Raw genomic sequence first — 18,036 nt, 5'->3', positions numbered from 1 at the left:
AAAAAATGATAGAAAAAGAAATATAAAAAGGGAGCAATAAATCTATTACAAGTATGTGATTTAACAAGAAATACTGAGATAATTGAAAAATTGTTATTACAGTAGTCCAAGGCAAGATCAACTCTCAACTTCAAATGGTTTTCGGTTAACATGCAGCATATACAATATGAGAAAACCCCATGTTAACAGCAGCCTGAAATGGAAAATACCTTTGATTAAACTTAAGAAATGTACATAACGAAAACTACAAAACTTGACTCAAGGATGAATAAATGGAATAACTGAAAAAAAGTTGGGCAGAAATTAAACAATGCCAAACTTTCAATTAAACACTTGATAATGATTGATTGATATAGCTATCAATTCAATATCATATCAATAAAATATTAATGTTGCACCTGTCTCATGATAGCACTAGTTATCTAAGGTAAGGATGAGTTTTTAATTTAATTTATTCCTAAGTATTTCTGGGCTGTCCCCTTACAAATACATTATTTGCTTTGAAAAGTTGCCATGTGTAGGAGAACAGAACTTTGGCCTTTTCACAAATCATTTGCAAAAGAATTTAAATTCTGAACAGCTTTAAGTTCTTATTTAGTTCACTAACTATTAGCCTAAAACCACAGTTGGATAATCGCTACTTTCATTTCCTTCTTTTGTATATTTAACTGACTACGATTTTGGTGATGTCGTTAAATGATAACCATTTGCAGAGTGAAGGGACTGAGTTCTCTGCCATAGCACTTTTCTAAATAATAACGGTTACTTTGTTGCACTTCAAGCTAAAAAGAAGAGCTATACAAGGAAGAATTATTCCCTGATCAATTTAGTGAAAAAATACAGGACACCGAGTTTCCTCCAGATATATCCTAGTCAGGTAGGAGCAAACAAGAAAGCCCCTTGTGTCAGGAGCTTACTTGCTGGTGGAGTGGTGGACGTACAACTGAGAGTGACTGATGGAAACATTTCTGCTGCGGTGGCTTTAGACAACAGGTATCCGAGGGAGAAATGCTTCAGGAACAGGGACAGAGCTCGTGCCAAGACCTTGGGACAGTGGTACATTTGCAACATGTAAAGCAGGAGAGATGTGACAAGGTCACAGCAAGGCACCAGTTTCCTCACAGTCTCAAGAGCATGCCTGAGGGATGGAAAGTACCCGTGGGCTCGGAGGGCAGCAGTGATGCCCGCAGGAGGAAGCAGATAAGAGGTCAGCTTTGCAGTTGCCCAGGTTAGGAAGATAACGGTGTCTTGGACCGTCGTTGAAGTGGAAAGGGCAGGAAGTGATCGGATCCTAGATATAATCTGAGAGAAGCATAGACAGTGTTTGTTGGTAGATTTGAAACACATGTAACACAGAACCAGGAAGGATGTTTGATGAAGTAAATTGGATAAAGACATTCACTTCCTAGGAATGGACAGCATAGAGATTTCAGGAACATCCTCGCCTTATTTTGGAAATAGGCCAGGTTAGAACGAGTACCTGGTCCGACAGTGCTAGGAGGTTAAGATGAATCAGAGAATCATCAGTTCCTTTTCTGAGGAAATAGAATGCTGCTGAAATGTGTCCCGCCTGCCTCTCTTCCATGTCCAGCTGAAGTCAGGATTTCAGCCACAAGCATCGCTTGTGACCGATCACCGCCACACCTTCCCCTGTCTCTGTGTCTTCTTCTGCTGTCCCTCCAGGCCCGCTTTCCCTTTCTCCCTCCTTCCCTTGCTGTCTCTCTCTGACTCTCTCTCTCTCTCTCTCTCTCTCTCTCTCTCTCTCTCTTTCTCTCTCTCTCTCTCTCTCTCTCGTCCTTCGCTGTTCAGGACTTTCTTTCTGCCCAGAAAGTCTATCTGTTCAGTCTTCTATAATTTGATAGATGTAAATATGCATACTAAATATTTGAAATTTAATTTGGCTCTACGATCCTCCAGCTTTAACTACCCAAAATCTCATGCGCATCGTGTCACTTATTTGCTCAAAATTCTTCTCCAGGACCATGGACTTTCTAATAAAATTTAAACTTCTTCAGAGGACAAACACCAGTTACTCAACATCTTGATGTGATTACCTTTTTACCTCTCTTCCGCCTACTCCCTGGGAGGCGTTTCCAGACAATTATAGTTTTTAAAATTTGTTTTACTTTCCTCCCTGCTAGATATGGCTGCATATATTATTCCTTCATTGTTGAATGCTCAGCTCACTTGCGTTTATCATTTGACTGTTTTTATTTAATGCTCTGTTCAACATTCACCCTCACTGGGAAGCTTTTTCACCAGTTTTGAGCCCTATTTCTATTCTCCTTTACTTAAAACTTTATATTTTAATTATCTGTTTAACTGACTGTCTCCCCATTGGGCTATAAATTTAGGGGAAGTGGCGTTATTCTATAACTTCAGGGCAAGTTGCAGTCCCTAGGACATAACAAGCACTCCACGTGTTAGTTAAATTATGAATAAGTGAAGGGAAACAACAGCGACAGCAAAAAAGGGATAATATAAATCCCACAGGGGAAACGTTCATTCTTTTATCACTGATAAGAAAAATTCAGTTTTCAGATTGGGGAGGTTAGACAAGAAAAACTCACCAGTTTTTAGATTGAGGAGGTTAGACGACGCAGATGAGGATTTAAGATGTGAATTCTTGAAAGGCTGTAGGCCTTGTTTTGTATCATAGGATGATTCCACTAGATCAAAGAGAGGCTTGGCAAGCAGTTGTTAAGGAACCCTGAAACCATGCCAACATTTCTGAGCTGATCTTCTCAAGAGTGAATAAATTTTAAGGAACTGTAATTATCATGTGCATTAGCCACCTTTATAATTGGAAAGGCAAAATAGTGCAGAAATGGTGCTATAAATGACAGCATTTATGTGCTTAAGGGTTGTCTTTAAAGGCTCAATTTTATACAGATTTGATCTGCAGGGATGCAAGCCTTTCAAGTGCTTCAGCCTTGGACTTGTACGGTATTTGGAGACAGAGTCACCCTGGGGTGTGGCCGTGCACAGTTGTAGTTTGTTTTGCTCAGCTTCTAAAGCCAGCCAGATTCCTGAGACTACCAAGTATGGCAACAACCCTAGCAGAACATTTAGATGGTCACTAAACAGCTCGCAATGTCCTGGCATGAGTGGACTTGGTTCAGTTTGTTTCAAGATCCTCTTTGGCCCTTTGTCAGAGAAGCCTGGTCTCCCCAAACACTGGCAGCCGATAGCCCCCAAACTGCATTATAAACATGCTGGAGAATTAAGCCTCAAGACAATATAAACTGTTAGTTGACATAAAAAAAATTCTAAACCATAAGCCATGTTAAGGATCTTCTTGGTCTTTTCTTGTGGAAAGCAATTTTCATCAATGCCCCTTAATCAGAGAATAATGGTTAAACTCTTTCCATGAGATTTTTAATTAACTTAGACTTTTGCCAACTGTAAACAAAGCCAAAAGCCTGCAAGAGATTTTGCAGCAGCATCAACTAAAGGTAAAAGCAATGGTGTACAAAAAGAGCCATGGTCACAATGTAGGCATTGCTTCTGTATAAAAAGCATTTTTCTCTTCAAAACAAACCTTTAAGTCTTATCTGTTCCTATGTGTTTCAGACTATGCTCGATGATGTGACTTAGTTATATGGTAAGCTCTTAACTTGAGGGTCTAGTGACAGCGTAGTTTATTTTTGTTGCAATTATATGATTATACTGCTATTGTCTCTATATTATTGCTAAACCCAAGACCTCACTGAGTTGAATCCTCAGGCTTTTTCATTGTTTGATTTTGAGATGGGGTCTCTTTAAGTTGCTAAATTGTCAAGACTGGGCTATACTTTCTATCCTCCTGCCTCAGTTTCTAAGAGTGCTGGGAATAAAGGTAAGTACCACCATGTCTGGCTGGCATTATTTTCTATGTGAAATGATGGATGTCACATAATCCTATATGTAATAATGTCAAAGAACACTTTACAATGGGCATTTTCTCTTTAATCAATGTAAGAAAGGTTTCTAAGTTAAAGATTGATTATAAATGTATCAAGATACACAGAATATCTTGATGCTTGACTTGAAAAGTGTGAATGTGTATGAAGAGGGTGTGAATTCCACCTAAGCAATTATCAACATTGTTTGATGTATATGTTTTTAAATAGTTTAATGAAAGCACAGAGGACCATCAGACGCTGCTCATCAATGTTCTCTCTCGTGGTAGGAGTCCGGGCCGCCCAGGATCTTTATGTCTACAAGCTGAAGACATACATATCCTTCTGGATCCTCGCAATCTCCGATGAATGTGGTCCCCATCCCTTTCTGAATCATGGCCTCCTGTCTGCGACCCTGTCAGAAAGAAGAGTTTGGCTTCTGGTCTTTCTAAAAGTGCATAATCTCAACCTCATTCTTTTCCTCCTAGTTCTCCTCTTCCCCAATTATCTGGATGAAGGGAATGAAAAAAAAAACAGTGAATGAAAAAATACTGTAGCTCAAAACAAATGCCCTGCTACAAAGAAAGGAGAAAACTTAAAAATGCTCAAAATATCCATCAATAAAGAACTGATAAATCGATTATGACATGTCCATAAAATTAATACGTTGAAGAGAACAAGGTAAATCTGCTCATGGGAAATGATCAGCATGTAAATTAAGTGCAAAATATATAAATCATTACCATGATGTAATCTGTATGAAAAATTTAAATACATATGCATGTATATGCCCACATGTATACCTATACATGTTTTTGAATACAGAAAATATATGCAGAAATCACCATAATAAACTCTTAATTGTCATTATTTCTGAAGAAGAAAATGTAGGAAGGATAGGAAAAGGCAAATTTATCCTTCTATTTAATGAACTATTTATATTTTACAAAATATATATTTTTCAGTTTTTATAGCTCCAGTGTTTAAAAAGATTAAAACCTATGTGAATCTTTTCCATAACTCAATAATTTATTTATTGAATGAATTTTTACATAAATTTAAATGTTACTAAGTAATTATGCTAACTTTCTATTTACTGCCCTGGGAACAGTAAGAGTACTTGTCCAGAAATGTGAGTATTTATTCATTCACTTATTTTTAAAGAGAAAAAAAACAGAAAAATCGAGATGCAAACAATTAAAAAATCAGAGCAAAACCAAAATGATGACAACAACAACAACAAAACAATTACAACATAGGATTTCAAAACAAGAGGATAGACATTTAACAATGATTGTTATATGGCATATTGTTATCTTCAAAATAATCACTCAAGCTACCAAATACAGGCATGCAAGATTGATCAAACAATATAATTTCCCTTTGAGCAGTGTCTTTCCCTTTTACTGTATCTCTTGTAAATTTTGCATCTTATTTACTCTTTCAGTAAATGTGAATATTTTAAAAAGCATGCCCTTTCAAGCTACATAAAGTAAATATGCTAAATAACAGCATCCTTTCCTCTTATATTTTGGTAGACAAATTTATTACATTTTAAATTATTTTACTGATCCTAAATGTGTTTGCTGTACCTTAAGGCTGGCAACATAATTGTAATATTTTATTAAGATTAAAATAACTGTCCATGTATTATTTTAAATTATATATTGGAATTATCAGAGATCCGTATCCCATATGGTTAAAGCTTACCTTTGGCCCAATTGTCTTTATGTTTCTTTTCTATTGTTCGATTAATTAAATCTATGCATTCAAGAAAGGTTGCAAGGAGAGTTTTGAATTGTTAAAAGATCACTCGTGGGGAAGAGAGGCATTCCTGGCTGGAGGAACAGTACGTGCAAAGGCAAGAAGCCATTAAATGGGAAAGGCAAGGATGAAAATCTACTATTGAAGCATATGAGACAAGTCAAGAAGCTGCAAGAAATGCAGATAGCTGGCTCATGAAGGCTTTTACTTTTAAGGCAAGGGAAGGGAGCATGTGATTTTTAAATGAGATGTTCAGATACACGCGTTCAAAAGCTCACTCTGGATCTTATGGAGACTGAGACAAGACATGAGTTAACAGTAATGACCTAGTTCAAGCAAATGCTATGAAAACTTAAATGAAGCCAGCAGCTATATAGACAATAAAAAAGATTTGACAGATGGTTATTTATGGGTTCATACAAAGCACAAACCTTATATTTTATAAGCCTGCATAAAGATAACTATTCAGTAGTTTGTTCTAGTTGGAAACTACTAAAACCATGAAGTTAATTTAAAAATCTAGGGGCATGTTTAAGTGATAGATAGACGTAGAAGTATAAATCAAAGTTTGAAACCAGTGTCGCTTGACAAGTTTTCTGAACCAAGATCCAATCGCACTAACATGTAGGACAAAATGAGTGCTAGTCTGTGCCTGAAAGAGTTCTTGAGTTCTGGGTCCAGCTGTCTCTCAAGACAATTTCTCTTGGGTTTCCATCAGCAGGCTTAAACTTTATTGTCTTTCTAACCACCTGGCAACCTAGCTTCACAACATCGTTTACATCCATCTTCACCTTTCCTCTCCCTTTCAGACTCAGGATCTTATTCTTTTTCAGCCGGGCTCCTGCAGTGATGTTCTCCTTGCCCGTGTCCCACTTTACCCACATCTACACCACTGTATACACTGCAGCTGGGTTCAGTGTGCCCAAGCATAGTGCTGATCTTATCCCTTTTTCAAACTTAACTGAGCCTGGTGAAAATTTCCATTAATAAAATTATTTTAGAAAACTTGTAGGTATTATCTACTAAGGTTGACCATATATACATCCTGTATCTCCATTTCATGACTACATATGTACCCAACAAAAATATATGTCTATTGTCACAGTTTGTGTTTACGTTCCCCCGCCCCCACAAGCCTCAGGCAATCATGGAGGCGTCTGAATTCTAGCCTTTGTGATTGGTTTGTTGTCTAGTGCTGGGATTGGTGGTGTGAATGCTGCACCCGCCCAGGGGCGGAGCTAACATACAATTTAAGGGCGGGGAAGACGGCGTGTTTTTCCTCTTTCTCTTTTGCCCTGTTGGTTCTTGCAGCTTGCAGTCACCGTGAGTGGTTGCTCCTCAGCCATGCTACCTTGCATTGGAGCCAGTTGAATATGGACAGAAAGCTCCAAAAACTGACAAATAAACCTTTCCTTCCTTCATTTTGGGTGTCAATAATGAATGAAAAGTAACCGAGGCACCTATACAACCAATATGCTTCCAAAAGACAGATATAAGAGTGTGTACGTCACTAGCATTATTCACTATAGTCCAAAACCAGAGACAACCCCAATTAATAGACTGGATAAATAAATTGTAGGGTATTCATATAAAGCCACAGTATCCAACAAGGAAAAAAGGCACTTTTGGTATTGTTTTAAAATAGGCAAAATTAATAACCAATGTTGAAAATTAGAATGGTTTAGATTAAGGAGAAGGAAAGAAGGCGTAAAGGGGGAACTTCTGGTCACTGGAAAATTTCTGTCATTCGACATGGATGGATGTTACATGGCGTTTTTACTTTGCAAAAATAAACATAAACAGCTTCACATACACATGCTTTGATGGATTTCTATGGTCTATCTGTAAATGTACAAAGCAGGATTAGTCAGTGGCCTGCTCCAAGCCATATTTCCAATCCATGTAACCAAACTTGTTATCTATCTATCAATCCTGGGGGCTATGGGACTCTCCCACTCACCCCCATGTTCTCCCTGAACAAAGTGAGGAGGAAAATAATATCATTAAGAAACATCAGAATTAAAATTAGAAATTTTATTTCCCAATGAAGACCAAGGCATTGTTGGACATAAGTCCTCTGCTAAATTCTTTCTGTCTTCCAGGTTTCTGACATAGCAGGGAACTGCAAACTGTGCAGTCTTCAAGCTCAAGCCTGTACTGGTGATGTAGAATCATACCAGGCTTTTCCATGAAGCCTGCTGGTACTCGAATATAATGCTTCTCAGAAAAGAATGAAGCAATAGTGTATGTTGCCAGGGCCAGGAACCTTGTTTGGCTGTGGCATGCCCCTAAAGCAGTGAACAAAAATCAGAACCACAGTGATCAAAGTATTTGGCCTAAACCTGGGTCAATACTGATTTCTGAGTGAATCAGGTATGGCTGCCAAAATTTCTAATGGGGGATGATACCATGGCAGGTAGTAATTCTTATGGTTCTAAGTGCCCATTTCTGTGGAACAGCACATTAGCAAGTAATGTAGGAACACACTGTCAAGTCCTGAGGCAGAAATAAATATAGCAAAAGGAAATGGGTCAGGGTTTTAGCTAAGTGGGCTGAGCTGCAGGGCAGGGCTTCCATCTGACTGTGAGAACTGGAAAAATCTAGAGCAAAGGCCCAGTTACATGGGTTAAGCAACTCTCAAGGACTGTGGTGGTGGGGTATCACAGTTATGAAGGTATGTGCATATATATTTTAACAGTGCATCTGTAACTTTAGAGAATCATGTGGGTAGTTTGTTAAAATATAGATTCCTGGGCTCCAGCCTAAGGTGTTCTGACTGGTCTGAGGTTCCACCCAGGGTTTGCATTCCTTCCTTCCTTCCTTCCTTCCTTCCTTCCTTCCTTCCTTCCTTCCTTCCTTCCTTCCTTTCTTCTTTCCTTCTTTCCTTCCTTCCTCTTTCCTTTCTTCCTTCTCTCTCACTCTTTAGAAAGAAAGTCTTGATGAGTTGTGATCTTTTTACCTCTGTATCCCAGATTACTGGGATTACAAGCATGCACCACCATGTTTGCCTCAGAGTTTGCATTTCTAACAAGTTCCCAGATGAAACACTGCCTTATAGTAACTATCAGGAAAACAAAACAACAAAACCAATGTCAGTTAACATCGACCACTAGGGGCAGGATATTTAAGATGCTGCTAGCCTTGATCAGATTTCATTTAGGGAATACATGGAACAAAAATAAACGATGAGGACTTCAATTCCTGTTGCACAAGATAGCGATAACAAAGGACATCTTACTTTTGTCTCTAGTTTGAAAAATCAGATGAAAGCCTTTCTCCTGCTGTCCTAACCTGCTTCCTAGAGTTCATAGGCAAGGTTCTGTAAATGAGGGACAGGTTATTAGTATTTGGAAGAAGCCAAGATGCTCCTAAATATCCTCCAATGTACAGCAGTTCTCCCTTCCAGAGGGCAACGCTGAGTAACGCTATCCAGCAATCTAGATTGGACCTGGAGCATTCTCTTGAGTTTTATATCAGATTACCCAGATCATTGTAAGTAGAGTAATCCACATCAGTGCTGTCCCTTTTAAGACAGCTTATGATAGAAGAAATATTTAATTACCAAATTAAACCAAGAAGCATCTAAAGAAGGTAAAAAGAAAGGACTCAACAAAAGTAATGAGAGAGGAAGAAAGAAAAGTGTACAAGGAGATTAGGTTAAGGTGGTTTCCTTTAGTGCAATTCAGAACAGGAGATTTTGGGGAAAGGAAGATGGGGCAGGCTATGCTTCATGTCGCTCTGCAGTCCTAGACCACACACGTCATCTTGGAGACCCCTGGGCTCAGCGCGTGCTGATACAAAGCACATGAAAGCGGTTAGTCCATCTCCTTGTCGAGGATTTCTTTGGATAAAGACACGACAGTGGTTTGTTGGTTTTTTTCCCCCTAAACACACGTTATCCACTTTACCAGTTAACAAATTCTATTCTATTAACTAAAACTCTATTAAATTGTTAAAACCATGAAGTACCAAATGCCATCCATCTTTCATCCAGTAAATATTCTTGTTCACATTTATCCTAATTCTTCTCTTGTCAAAGATAAAAACAACTAATTAGGCTATTTTTTTAAACTAAATTGACATTTACTTCTTTGGCAGGCTAAACAACTTCCTTTCCCTTAACCTTTTCCAAGTCATGTTTATAATTGGAAGACTATAATGAGAAATAGTACTTTTAATTCACATTCAAGGAAAATTTTCCACATTTTGTGGGCAGATTTTATGCTAGACACTTTTATATTTTTTTGTTACTCTATAAGGTAGGTATGTAAGGTCATGATTTACAGATGAAAGAAATGACTTAGTTTTAGAAAGTGTATTAAAGTTCATGCAGACTATAATTGGCCAAAATGAGATCCAAGTTTACTCTCTTTTACAGAAAGGAAGACACTCTCTTTTACAGAATGGAGTGCTGCTCAATTGTAGAGTTGAAAAAAAAGTTAAGATCTGAAAAAATGAAGATTTCTGTTCAGGTTTTCTGATTTCAGTTCCAGGAGTTGTCAGGCTTCTTCATATCAGACCAATGGTAGTAATTCTGATCCCATGATTTATTATAATGGTACCACATTGATGCTTCAGCTGTGACTTGAAAAAAGAGATCTCAAAGAGCACCCAAAGCAGAAAAGTAGAGTGGCCATGTTTAACAGTTCCACACAAGATGCTCTCTAGGACCTGGCATGAGTCATCAAATGGCTTAATGGCAATAGCTTCATTTTTATAAAATAATATTGTATTGATTATCTATGACTGTATAGCAAACTATCTGCCCAAATTACGAGCTTTTTGTTCTTGGGCTGTCTCTGGTTCAACATATTTCATAGGGAAACTTTTGGGTACAGGTCAGGACCGCTGCCTCATCTGAAGCTGTAACTGAGAGGTTTGCTTCCAAGCTTATCGTGTATTTGTTGATGGAATTCCAGGCTATTGGGCTGAGGGCCTTGGTTCCTTACTGGCTGCAGACATGGTTCCTCCCTACACAGGCTTCTCCACAGGCCGCTCCCAGCACGGTAGCTGGCTTCCATCAAAGCAAGCAAAGGAATCAAAGAAGTCACAGTCTCTCAGGAACTTGATCTTAGAAGTTTTGTCTCATCATGTTGGTATACTGTACTCATTGGGAATCATTATGTTCATCATGCACTCAGAAAAGAGATTACTGCAAGGTCGTAATACTATGAGGGAGAGGATCCTGGGAACCATAGTGCCTACCAAAAATACCGGTTCATCTTTTTATATGTTAAAAAGGTTTCCTTATGTATCTTAAATATTTAATTTACTCACTTATTCAGTGGCACTTATAAAACAAAAACAGTTCACAAGACTTTTATTTAGCGCTCGTGCCATGTAAATTGGACATGAAAAAGAAATGGATGTTAGCCAAGAAAGAAAAATAAGGGGAGGATATTCTTTTTTGTTGTTGTTCTTTTGGACACAGGGTTTTGTTATGTGGTTTAGACTGGCCTTGAGCTCACTTTGTAGCCCAGACTGGCCTCGAACGCACAGCAAACTTCCTGCCTCAGCCTCCCAAGTGCTGAGATTACAGTCTATGAGGTGAGGATACTCTAAGTGGAGGGAAAGATATATATATATCAAGACTTGAAGATGAAAAAGAATCAATTATAATATTAAATATCCATACTCATAATCTTACCAGAGTGTTTTTGTTTGTGATTATTCATAATGAAGTAAACAGATCTGAATAACTGCTCAAGATTAAATAATAGGTATTTCTCTTTTATTTCAGTAGTTTGCTAAGTGGAGTCCCACAGGACACACTGGACCTAGTAGTTCTGAAATTTTCTTGTGCACATCTATCAACTAATTTTGCTCCTGCTAGAGGGGCTCTCCAGTGGTTGAGCTTACAGAGTACTAGGCGCAGAGAAGATTTAGCCAGTGCTCGTTAATATGGTCAATTCAATAATTAAATTAAAATTAAAGTCTCGTGCTCTGGACACAAAACAGAAAAGGCAGTCGAAGAGAATTCAGATGATTTCAACTCTCTTCCTGTAGGGTTTGGGATTACAAGTCAATGGTTAATATTACCATATTAACAATGGTTAATATTAACATTGTATAACGAGTGTCAAGCGCCTGGCCAATCAGGACAAGAAATTCTGCATAGTATTTCAGAAGGATGTTTGATATATAACTTCCATTGATGCAAAATAAAGTGATACATTATTTTTCAGGAGGGATGTTAGAATAAATAACAACATATAACTTTAGGACAGAGCTCTGATTGTTATTAGGAGGATGTGTACATAGCATTTAGAATATACACAAGAATAAGCAGACTACAATACACAACCCATGACAAATTTTTCAACACACACAACCCTGATGACACCCCTTCCACATTACTTTTTTCTATATTACCTTTGAAGCTCATTATAGACACCATATAATTTCATCTATAGATATTATATAGTATTATATGCCTCCAAAGGAGTAGTCGTTGTTATGAAGCAAAACAGTATCATTTTTCTTCTGAAAAAAAGTATAACATTTCCTTATGATTGCTAAATATTAGTTTTGCATTCTTATTTTAAAATTTCTTTTTATGGTGCAATAGATGGATAGACAATTGGTTCTTAATCGGAGGTGCTTTTACCCACTAGGGGGCATTTGGCAATGTTTGGAATTCTTTTTGTTACCACTAGCTGGGGGGAGGTGTGCTGCTGGCATCTAGTGGGTGGAAGTTAGGGATGCTGGAAACCCAGAGGAAGGTCCTTCGTGATGAATAAATGCTTCTTCCAAAAAATCACTGGGGTGACTGTGACGTTCCCGCAGAGGTAGAGAGGAGTGGGAAAGAAAGGTGGAGGGAGGGGAAAGGAAGGAGGGAAAGGAGGATGGAAGAAACGAAGGAAAGAAGGAAGGGAAGGTGAATAGCAGTTAGCGTGGGTCATAGCTTATCAAGAACAGCCATACAAAACATTCAGGCTCCAGCCATTTCAGTTGTCACCCTAATGACAAAAATGGATTTATATTCGGAAAGCTGATTCACAATATGTAGTTATTTTAATCAAAATGTTCCATGAATCAAATAAACCTTCATAATTTTTTTATGTAAGGGAAGAAAATCAGTGACCTAATATTAATTAATAGAACACCTATTTCAAGTGTGGAGAAGATAGCATTTCTTACTTGGGCAGTGGAGTCAAATTAAATAATGAACAAAATGTTTAATAAATAGAGGTTATGTTCTGCAACAAAAAATACTCTGGGAAAAATTATTTTTAACTTGGTAAACAATAGTCTGTCCAAGAGAGCTTTTTTTGTGTGTAAACTGACTCTGTGAATGTCAATTCTTAAGGCACATTTTAAAGAGAAGAATTGGAATTAGTTTACTCTAACATAGATAGAACTCTGTCCATTATTTTCTACACAGAACTCCTGGCAATATTTCACCTAGCAGCACAGCATTTCAAACACATCAAAGCAGCATTATTTAAGTGTCCAGAGGGCAGCTGTTAGCTCTGTGTGCCACCTTAAAGAAATAATCTGACTTGCTTCTTGAGAGACAAAACATAGTGAACTAACTGCGGGCTTCACTCACGTCCTGCACTACAGAAACTCACATGTATTCCCGCCTCTCCCTTCCCAAATACTCTAAAATCTGAGGGGAGTACAGAACAAATGTGAGAAAGTCAGTCTTTTCAGATAAACAGCAACATATTTTCCTTTAGTCTAAACTTGAATGTAAGCTAAATTCAGGAAAGGAAACGGCACAGTAGAGTCTGTCGTTGCTATAGAAAGAGCTTGCTTGCTTCTGCTCACAGACAAGTGAAGTCCAACTCTGAAATTTCAGGCAATTTGTATAGCAAGCTCCTCCTTTTGTGCAGCCTTCTTTTCCATTGGTAAAATTCTTTTGCAGGGTCATGTAGGGATCCCACCCCTTCTCTGTGTTTTTACTCTGCAGCTCTACACAACTTTACACCTGAATGAACGCCAAACCTCTGTGGATATATAAAGGGGACCTTGAGGAGGAATCTCACAGTTACAGTGCAGAAGCAGAGGGAAAGGAATTAACCAGCTCTGCAGCCAAGCGAATCCTCCTCTCACCATGCTTCCTCCTGCCATTCATTTCTATCTCATTCCCCTTGCATGCATCCTGATGAAAAGCTGTTTGGCTTTTAAAAATGATGCCACAGAAATTCTTTATTCACATGTGGTTAAACCTGTTCCAGCACAGCCCAGCAGCAACAGCACGCTGAATCAAGCCAGAAATGGAGGCAGGCATTTCAGTAACACTGGACTGGATCGGAACAGTAAGTGTGTTTTACTTGTGCAGCTTTTCTTTCTTCTTGTTTGGTAGCATTAACTCTCATTCCTGTCAAATTGCTTCTCTGTGAACTAAGCCGAATCACATATATCTTTGCAGGACAATCTGGGAGCAATTGTGGCATGTGGAGGTTGGCATTCTTCTCTAGGTAGAGTGAGCATAATTAAAATAGTGGCTTGCTCATGACAAGTACAGACTTAAGTTTTACCAGACATCCACAATCCAGGAATTAAACTGTTGCCTTTTTAACTCTATGCCAGAAAAGAATTTTAAAGTGGTGCTGTACATACTTGTAAGTTCAGGCTCTTTTGTCAATGTATCCCAGGACATGTGCAATTTTGGTAAAGCATATAAATGCAATGAACTAACCAAGAGTACCTATAGGAAATAAGAAGAAAAAAATTCCTGTGGATATCTAAGTCTAGTGAAATAAAGTTTACTGATGCTCAATGCAAGACAGATAAAGCTCAAACTGCTGGATAGTCATATTTTTTTCCAAACTTAGCCCTCATATATCACATCAAATTTTAAGTAGCTGCAAAAGATGGGGTATTTAAAATTAACAGTACACTACCATTTCACACAGGGAGCATTCTTTTATCCTTTTCTGTTTGCTTAATCGACATACTAATTGATCACTAGCTAGGAGGATTCAATTTCTTCCCCTAATTTTTGTTTCATTCTTTTCTTTTAGAAGTACATTCTTTCCTTTTCCGATAATCAGGGAGAGAAAGAGAGAGAGAGAGAGAGAGAGAGAGAGAGAGAGAGAGAGAGAGAGAGCACAGCAGTGCACAAGAAATCTTACACAAATCTTTGTACCTCCTTCCTTAAACTCCATTCAACTACGAAAGTAGTTTTGACCTTTAAAAAGTCAAAGAAACATGGCAGTTAATGTCTTCTGGAGAAAACTAAGGTGCTTCAATTTTCCTGAAGGTTACTGCTGCTTTTAAGTATGTAAGAAATATGTGATTATTATTAGATTACTGAGCAATGTGGTGGGTATTCAATGTCAATGAACTGTCACTGCAAAAATGCTGAATGTCTGTATGTACAGGAACAAAAAGCTAGACAAGCCAAAGTCACCTCTGGCTGTTTCCAGGTGCATTCTTAAGGCAGCTGTGGGAAGGTGAAGTGGAATCAGGAGCAGGCAAGCCCAGCGCACTGTGGAACCAACCCAATGATTTCCCCTTTCACTTCAAGTCCCTACAGCTCTAGACCTATATGTATACATATATGTGCATCCATATATTTTTCCACAGTCTCACCTTCCCCTTCAGCTGTGTCTCATCTCAAAAGTACCAGGGTACAAGGATGAAGTAAAACTGATTTACTTCTTACTTTGAGTCAGCTTTTGGTATTCTATTAGAACAACTTCAGTGTCTTTTATAATTTTTACTTTTAAAAGTCCATCAGTCCTGTGCTCTAAAATATGGTTTTGCTTTTCCTGGATAACAAGCTTCAATTTCTTCTCAAGCATGTTACAGGAAAGTTTGTTATTCTAAAGTTTTGATAGCAAAGTTACGTTAAAAAAAAAGTTCAAGTATTTCAAGATTAATTTTTATTGTAATTGTATAAGGCATGTAACAAGAATCTGTCAATTAGAGAATAGACTTATCAAATCCAAATAAGTTTCAAAAAAAGTTTGCCATGACCAATATTCAGGAAATGAATACCATGGTTCTTTTTGCAGTTGTAAATCAGACATGTTAGGTATTTTTCTGCCATAAAATTCATGGAAATGTAGCCAAGTTGTCATGGCAACCATACGTTTCTGATTTAGGAGCATTTATATTCTTTAAATTTTGAGTTGTGGTGGTACTTTGCATTTCAAACACTTTACTATTTGTGTTTTTAAGACATAGCTTGAGAATTACATTTAAAATGCACTTATTAAATTTAATATGCAAAATGTCAAAGGTGGTACTCGTGTCCATGTATGATTCTGTGCAGATGAATTATATAATTGAAATCAAATATTGCTGAGTGCATATGTATTGTACACACTATTTAAGTACTTTCCACATTTTCTCAACAGATTTTTTTTTTCTAAAAAAACCTAATTAAAAGCACTTGCAGACATTAACCAACAGGACCCATGAGAAACAGAAGATTAAAGTGGATTCTTTTTAACTTATTGCAAAATGAATATTTACACAAAAGTGGAAGAGTTGCTAAGCTTTTATTGGGGGGTTAGAATAAGAAAATGAGGTTTTTCTAATATAGCAATAAACAATTAGCTAATGTTATACATAGAAAAAAAGTCAGGCCTAGAGGTTTTTTTTTCCAAAAAAGTTATAGCATTTATTTAAAATGATGTAACTGATGTTCTTCTTGAAAGTAGTATTTTACTTTCTTTTTGGCAATGTGCTACCTTTTGGATATCATTGCAATGTATTTTTAAAAAAAAATTTTAAAGGCTTCATTTGTTTTTTGTCTGTGATGCATATTCTTTTCCGTTTCCTGCAGGTCGGGTTCAAGTGGGTTGCCGGGAACTGCGATCCACCAAATACATCTCCGATGGCCAGTGCACCAGCATCAGCCCTCTGAAGGAGCTGGTGTGTGCGGGGGAGTGCTTGCCCCTGCCGGTGCTCCCTAACTGGATTGGAGGAGGCTATGGAACCAAGTACTGGAGCAGGAGGAGCTCCCAGGAGTGGAGGTGTGTCAACGACAAAACGCGCACCCAGAGAATCCAGCTGCAGTGCCAGGATGGCAGCACACGCACCTACAAAATCACAGTGGTCACCGCCTGCAAATGCAAGCGGTACACCCGGCAGCACAACGAGTCCAGCCACAACTTTGAGAGTGTGTCGCCTGCCAAGCCAGCCCAGCATCACAGAGAGAGGAAGAGAGCCAGCAAATCCAGCAAGCACAGCATGAGTTAGAACTCAGACGCTCCGGCTGGACTGACTCTAACCATCTGCTTTACAGATTGATTGCTTGGAAGACTCAAGCCTGCCATTGCTATTTTCTCACTTGAAAGTATAATGCTTTCTGCTTTGATCAAACCCAGCAAGCTGTCCTAAGATTCAGGACCTTCTCTGGGAATAGCTTTTCCTCCTCAAGTTTTTCAAGATGTGTGTATGTTCATGCATGCAATTTGCATTTAAATTCCATACATCCTGTAGTTTTAATCCCCATCATTCAAGAGACTATTGATACTATAAGCATTGCTCAGTCTTGACATTTTAAAACAGAAAAGGGCCTCTTTGTTCTTTAGCCTATTCCTGTCCTTTCCACACAACATGCCTTCAAAACAGAAAAGCTGAAAATGTGGTTGCTCTGAATCTTCACAGTAACATTTCAGAAAGGTGCTTTTCCAGTCACTTTCATGGGAATAGTTTAGCAGCCACCAGTGATCTTCTTTGAAAGAGGGAGAAAGACCATGTGACATTTCACTTCAAAAATAAGCCCTGTAGCTTTTTACAGTCTCATAGTTTGCAATTATACCCTGCATGCTGACCCTTGCTTGGAATGGAATGCCAGAAATGCATGGCAGCAGCTAATAAGTAAAGCTGATTAACTATTTATTTGTCAATGTTATTATTTAATGAGCTTTCACATGTGATTTTTTTTTTCAAAAATTTTTGTTAATTTGTTAATTTTTTATGTTTTGAAGCTTTTTCATGTGCCTATATATTTTCCTATATGATTTGTGGTTGATCTAGAAATATGAAAATACATTTTGTAGATATGTAAATTAAATATTTTAGGTTCCTTTTTACATATGTGTTTCAACATTAACTTTATCAATAGTATTGATCTTTTAAAACCAAAAAGATGCTTTGTAAAGCCGAAATATGTAATACTTTCTTGTTTAGTTTGTGCAATCAGAAGGTGACTTTACCTTCACTTCTATTGGTTTCTTTTAACAAAAATAAACACTATTAAAGTTATCGTCCTTGGCTATCCGTGTACAAAAGGATACATATTTGCAAAAACTGTAGAATAAAGTATAAGAGGAATTGCTTTTGTGTGTGCGCATGTGTGTGTGCGTGTGTGTGTGTGTGTGTGATTGAACTAGGCTTTGTGCATGCTAAGAATACATTTTACCACTCAGCCACATCACAGCCTTAGTAATTGGCTGCTTTGCTAAGTGACATTAAAGTTTGACAG

The 18,036-nt window shown here is 37.9% G+C and overlaps 1 protein-coding gene across 1 annotated transcript; it reads left to right on the top strand.

Moving 5' to 3' along the window:
- The first annotated feature begins 13,498 nt into the window (after positions 1–13,498).
- On the top strand, positions 13,499–17,827 carry Sostdc1 (sclerostin domain containing 1). Its single transcript, XM_003469838.5, has 2 exons — positions 13,499–13,909; positions 16,390–17,827. Exons 1-2 carry the CDS (start codon positions 13,705–13,707, stop codon positions 16,803–16,805), a joined length of 621 nt encoding a protein of 206 aa, XP_003469886.1. The 5' UTR covers positions 13,499–13,704; the 3' UTR covers positions 16,806–17,827.
- Positions 17,828–18,036: the final 209 nt, after the last annotated feature.

This window comes from Cavia porcellus, unplaced genomic scaffold, assembly GCF_034190915.1.
Source record: "Cavia porcellus strain 051 isolate PalLab524CR breed Dunkin Hartley unplaced genomic scaffold, mCavPor4.1 scaffold_2, whole genome shotgun sequence".
Lineage (NCBI taxonomy): Eukaryota > Metazoa > Chordata > Mammalia > Rodentia > Caviidae > Cavia > Cavia porcellus.
The sequence above is the reverse complement of the archived record's forward strand: the minus strand, read 5'-3'. Positions and strand labels throughout refer to the sequence as shown.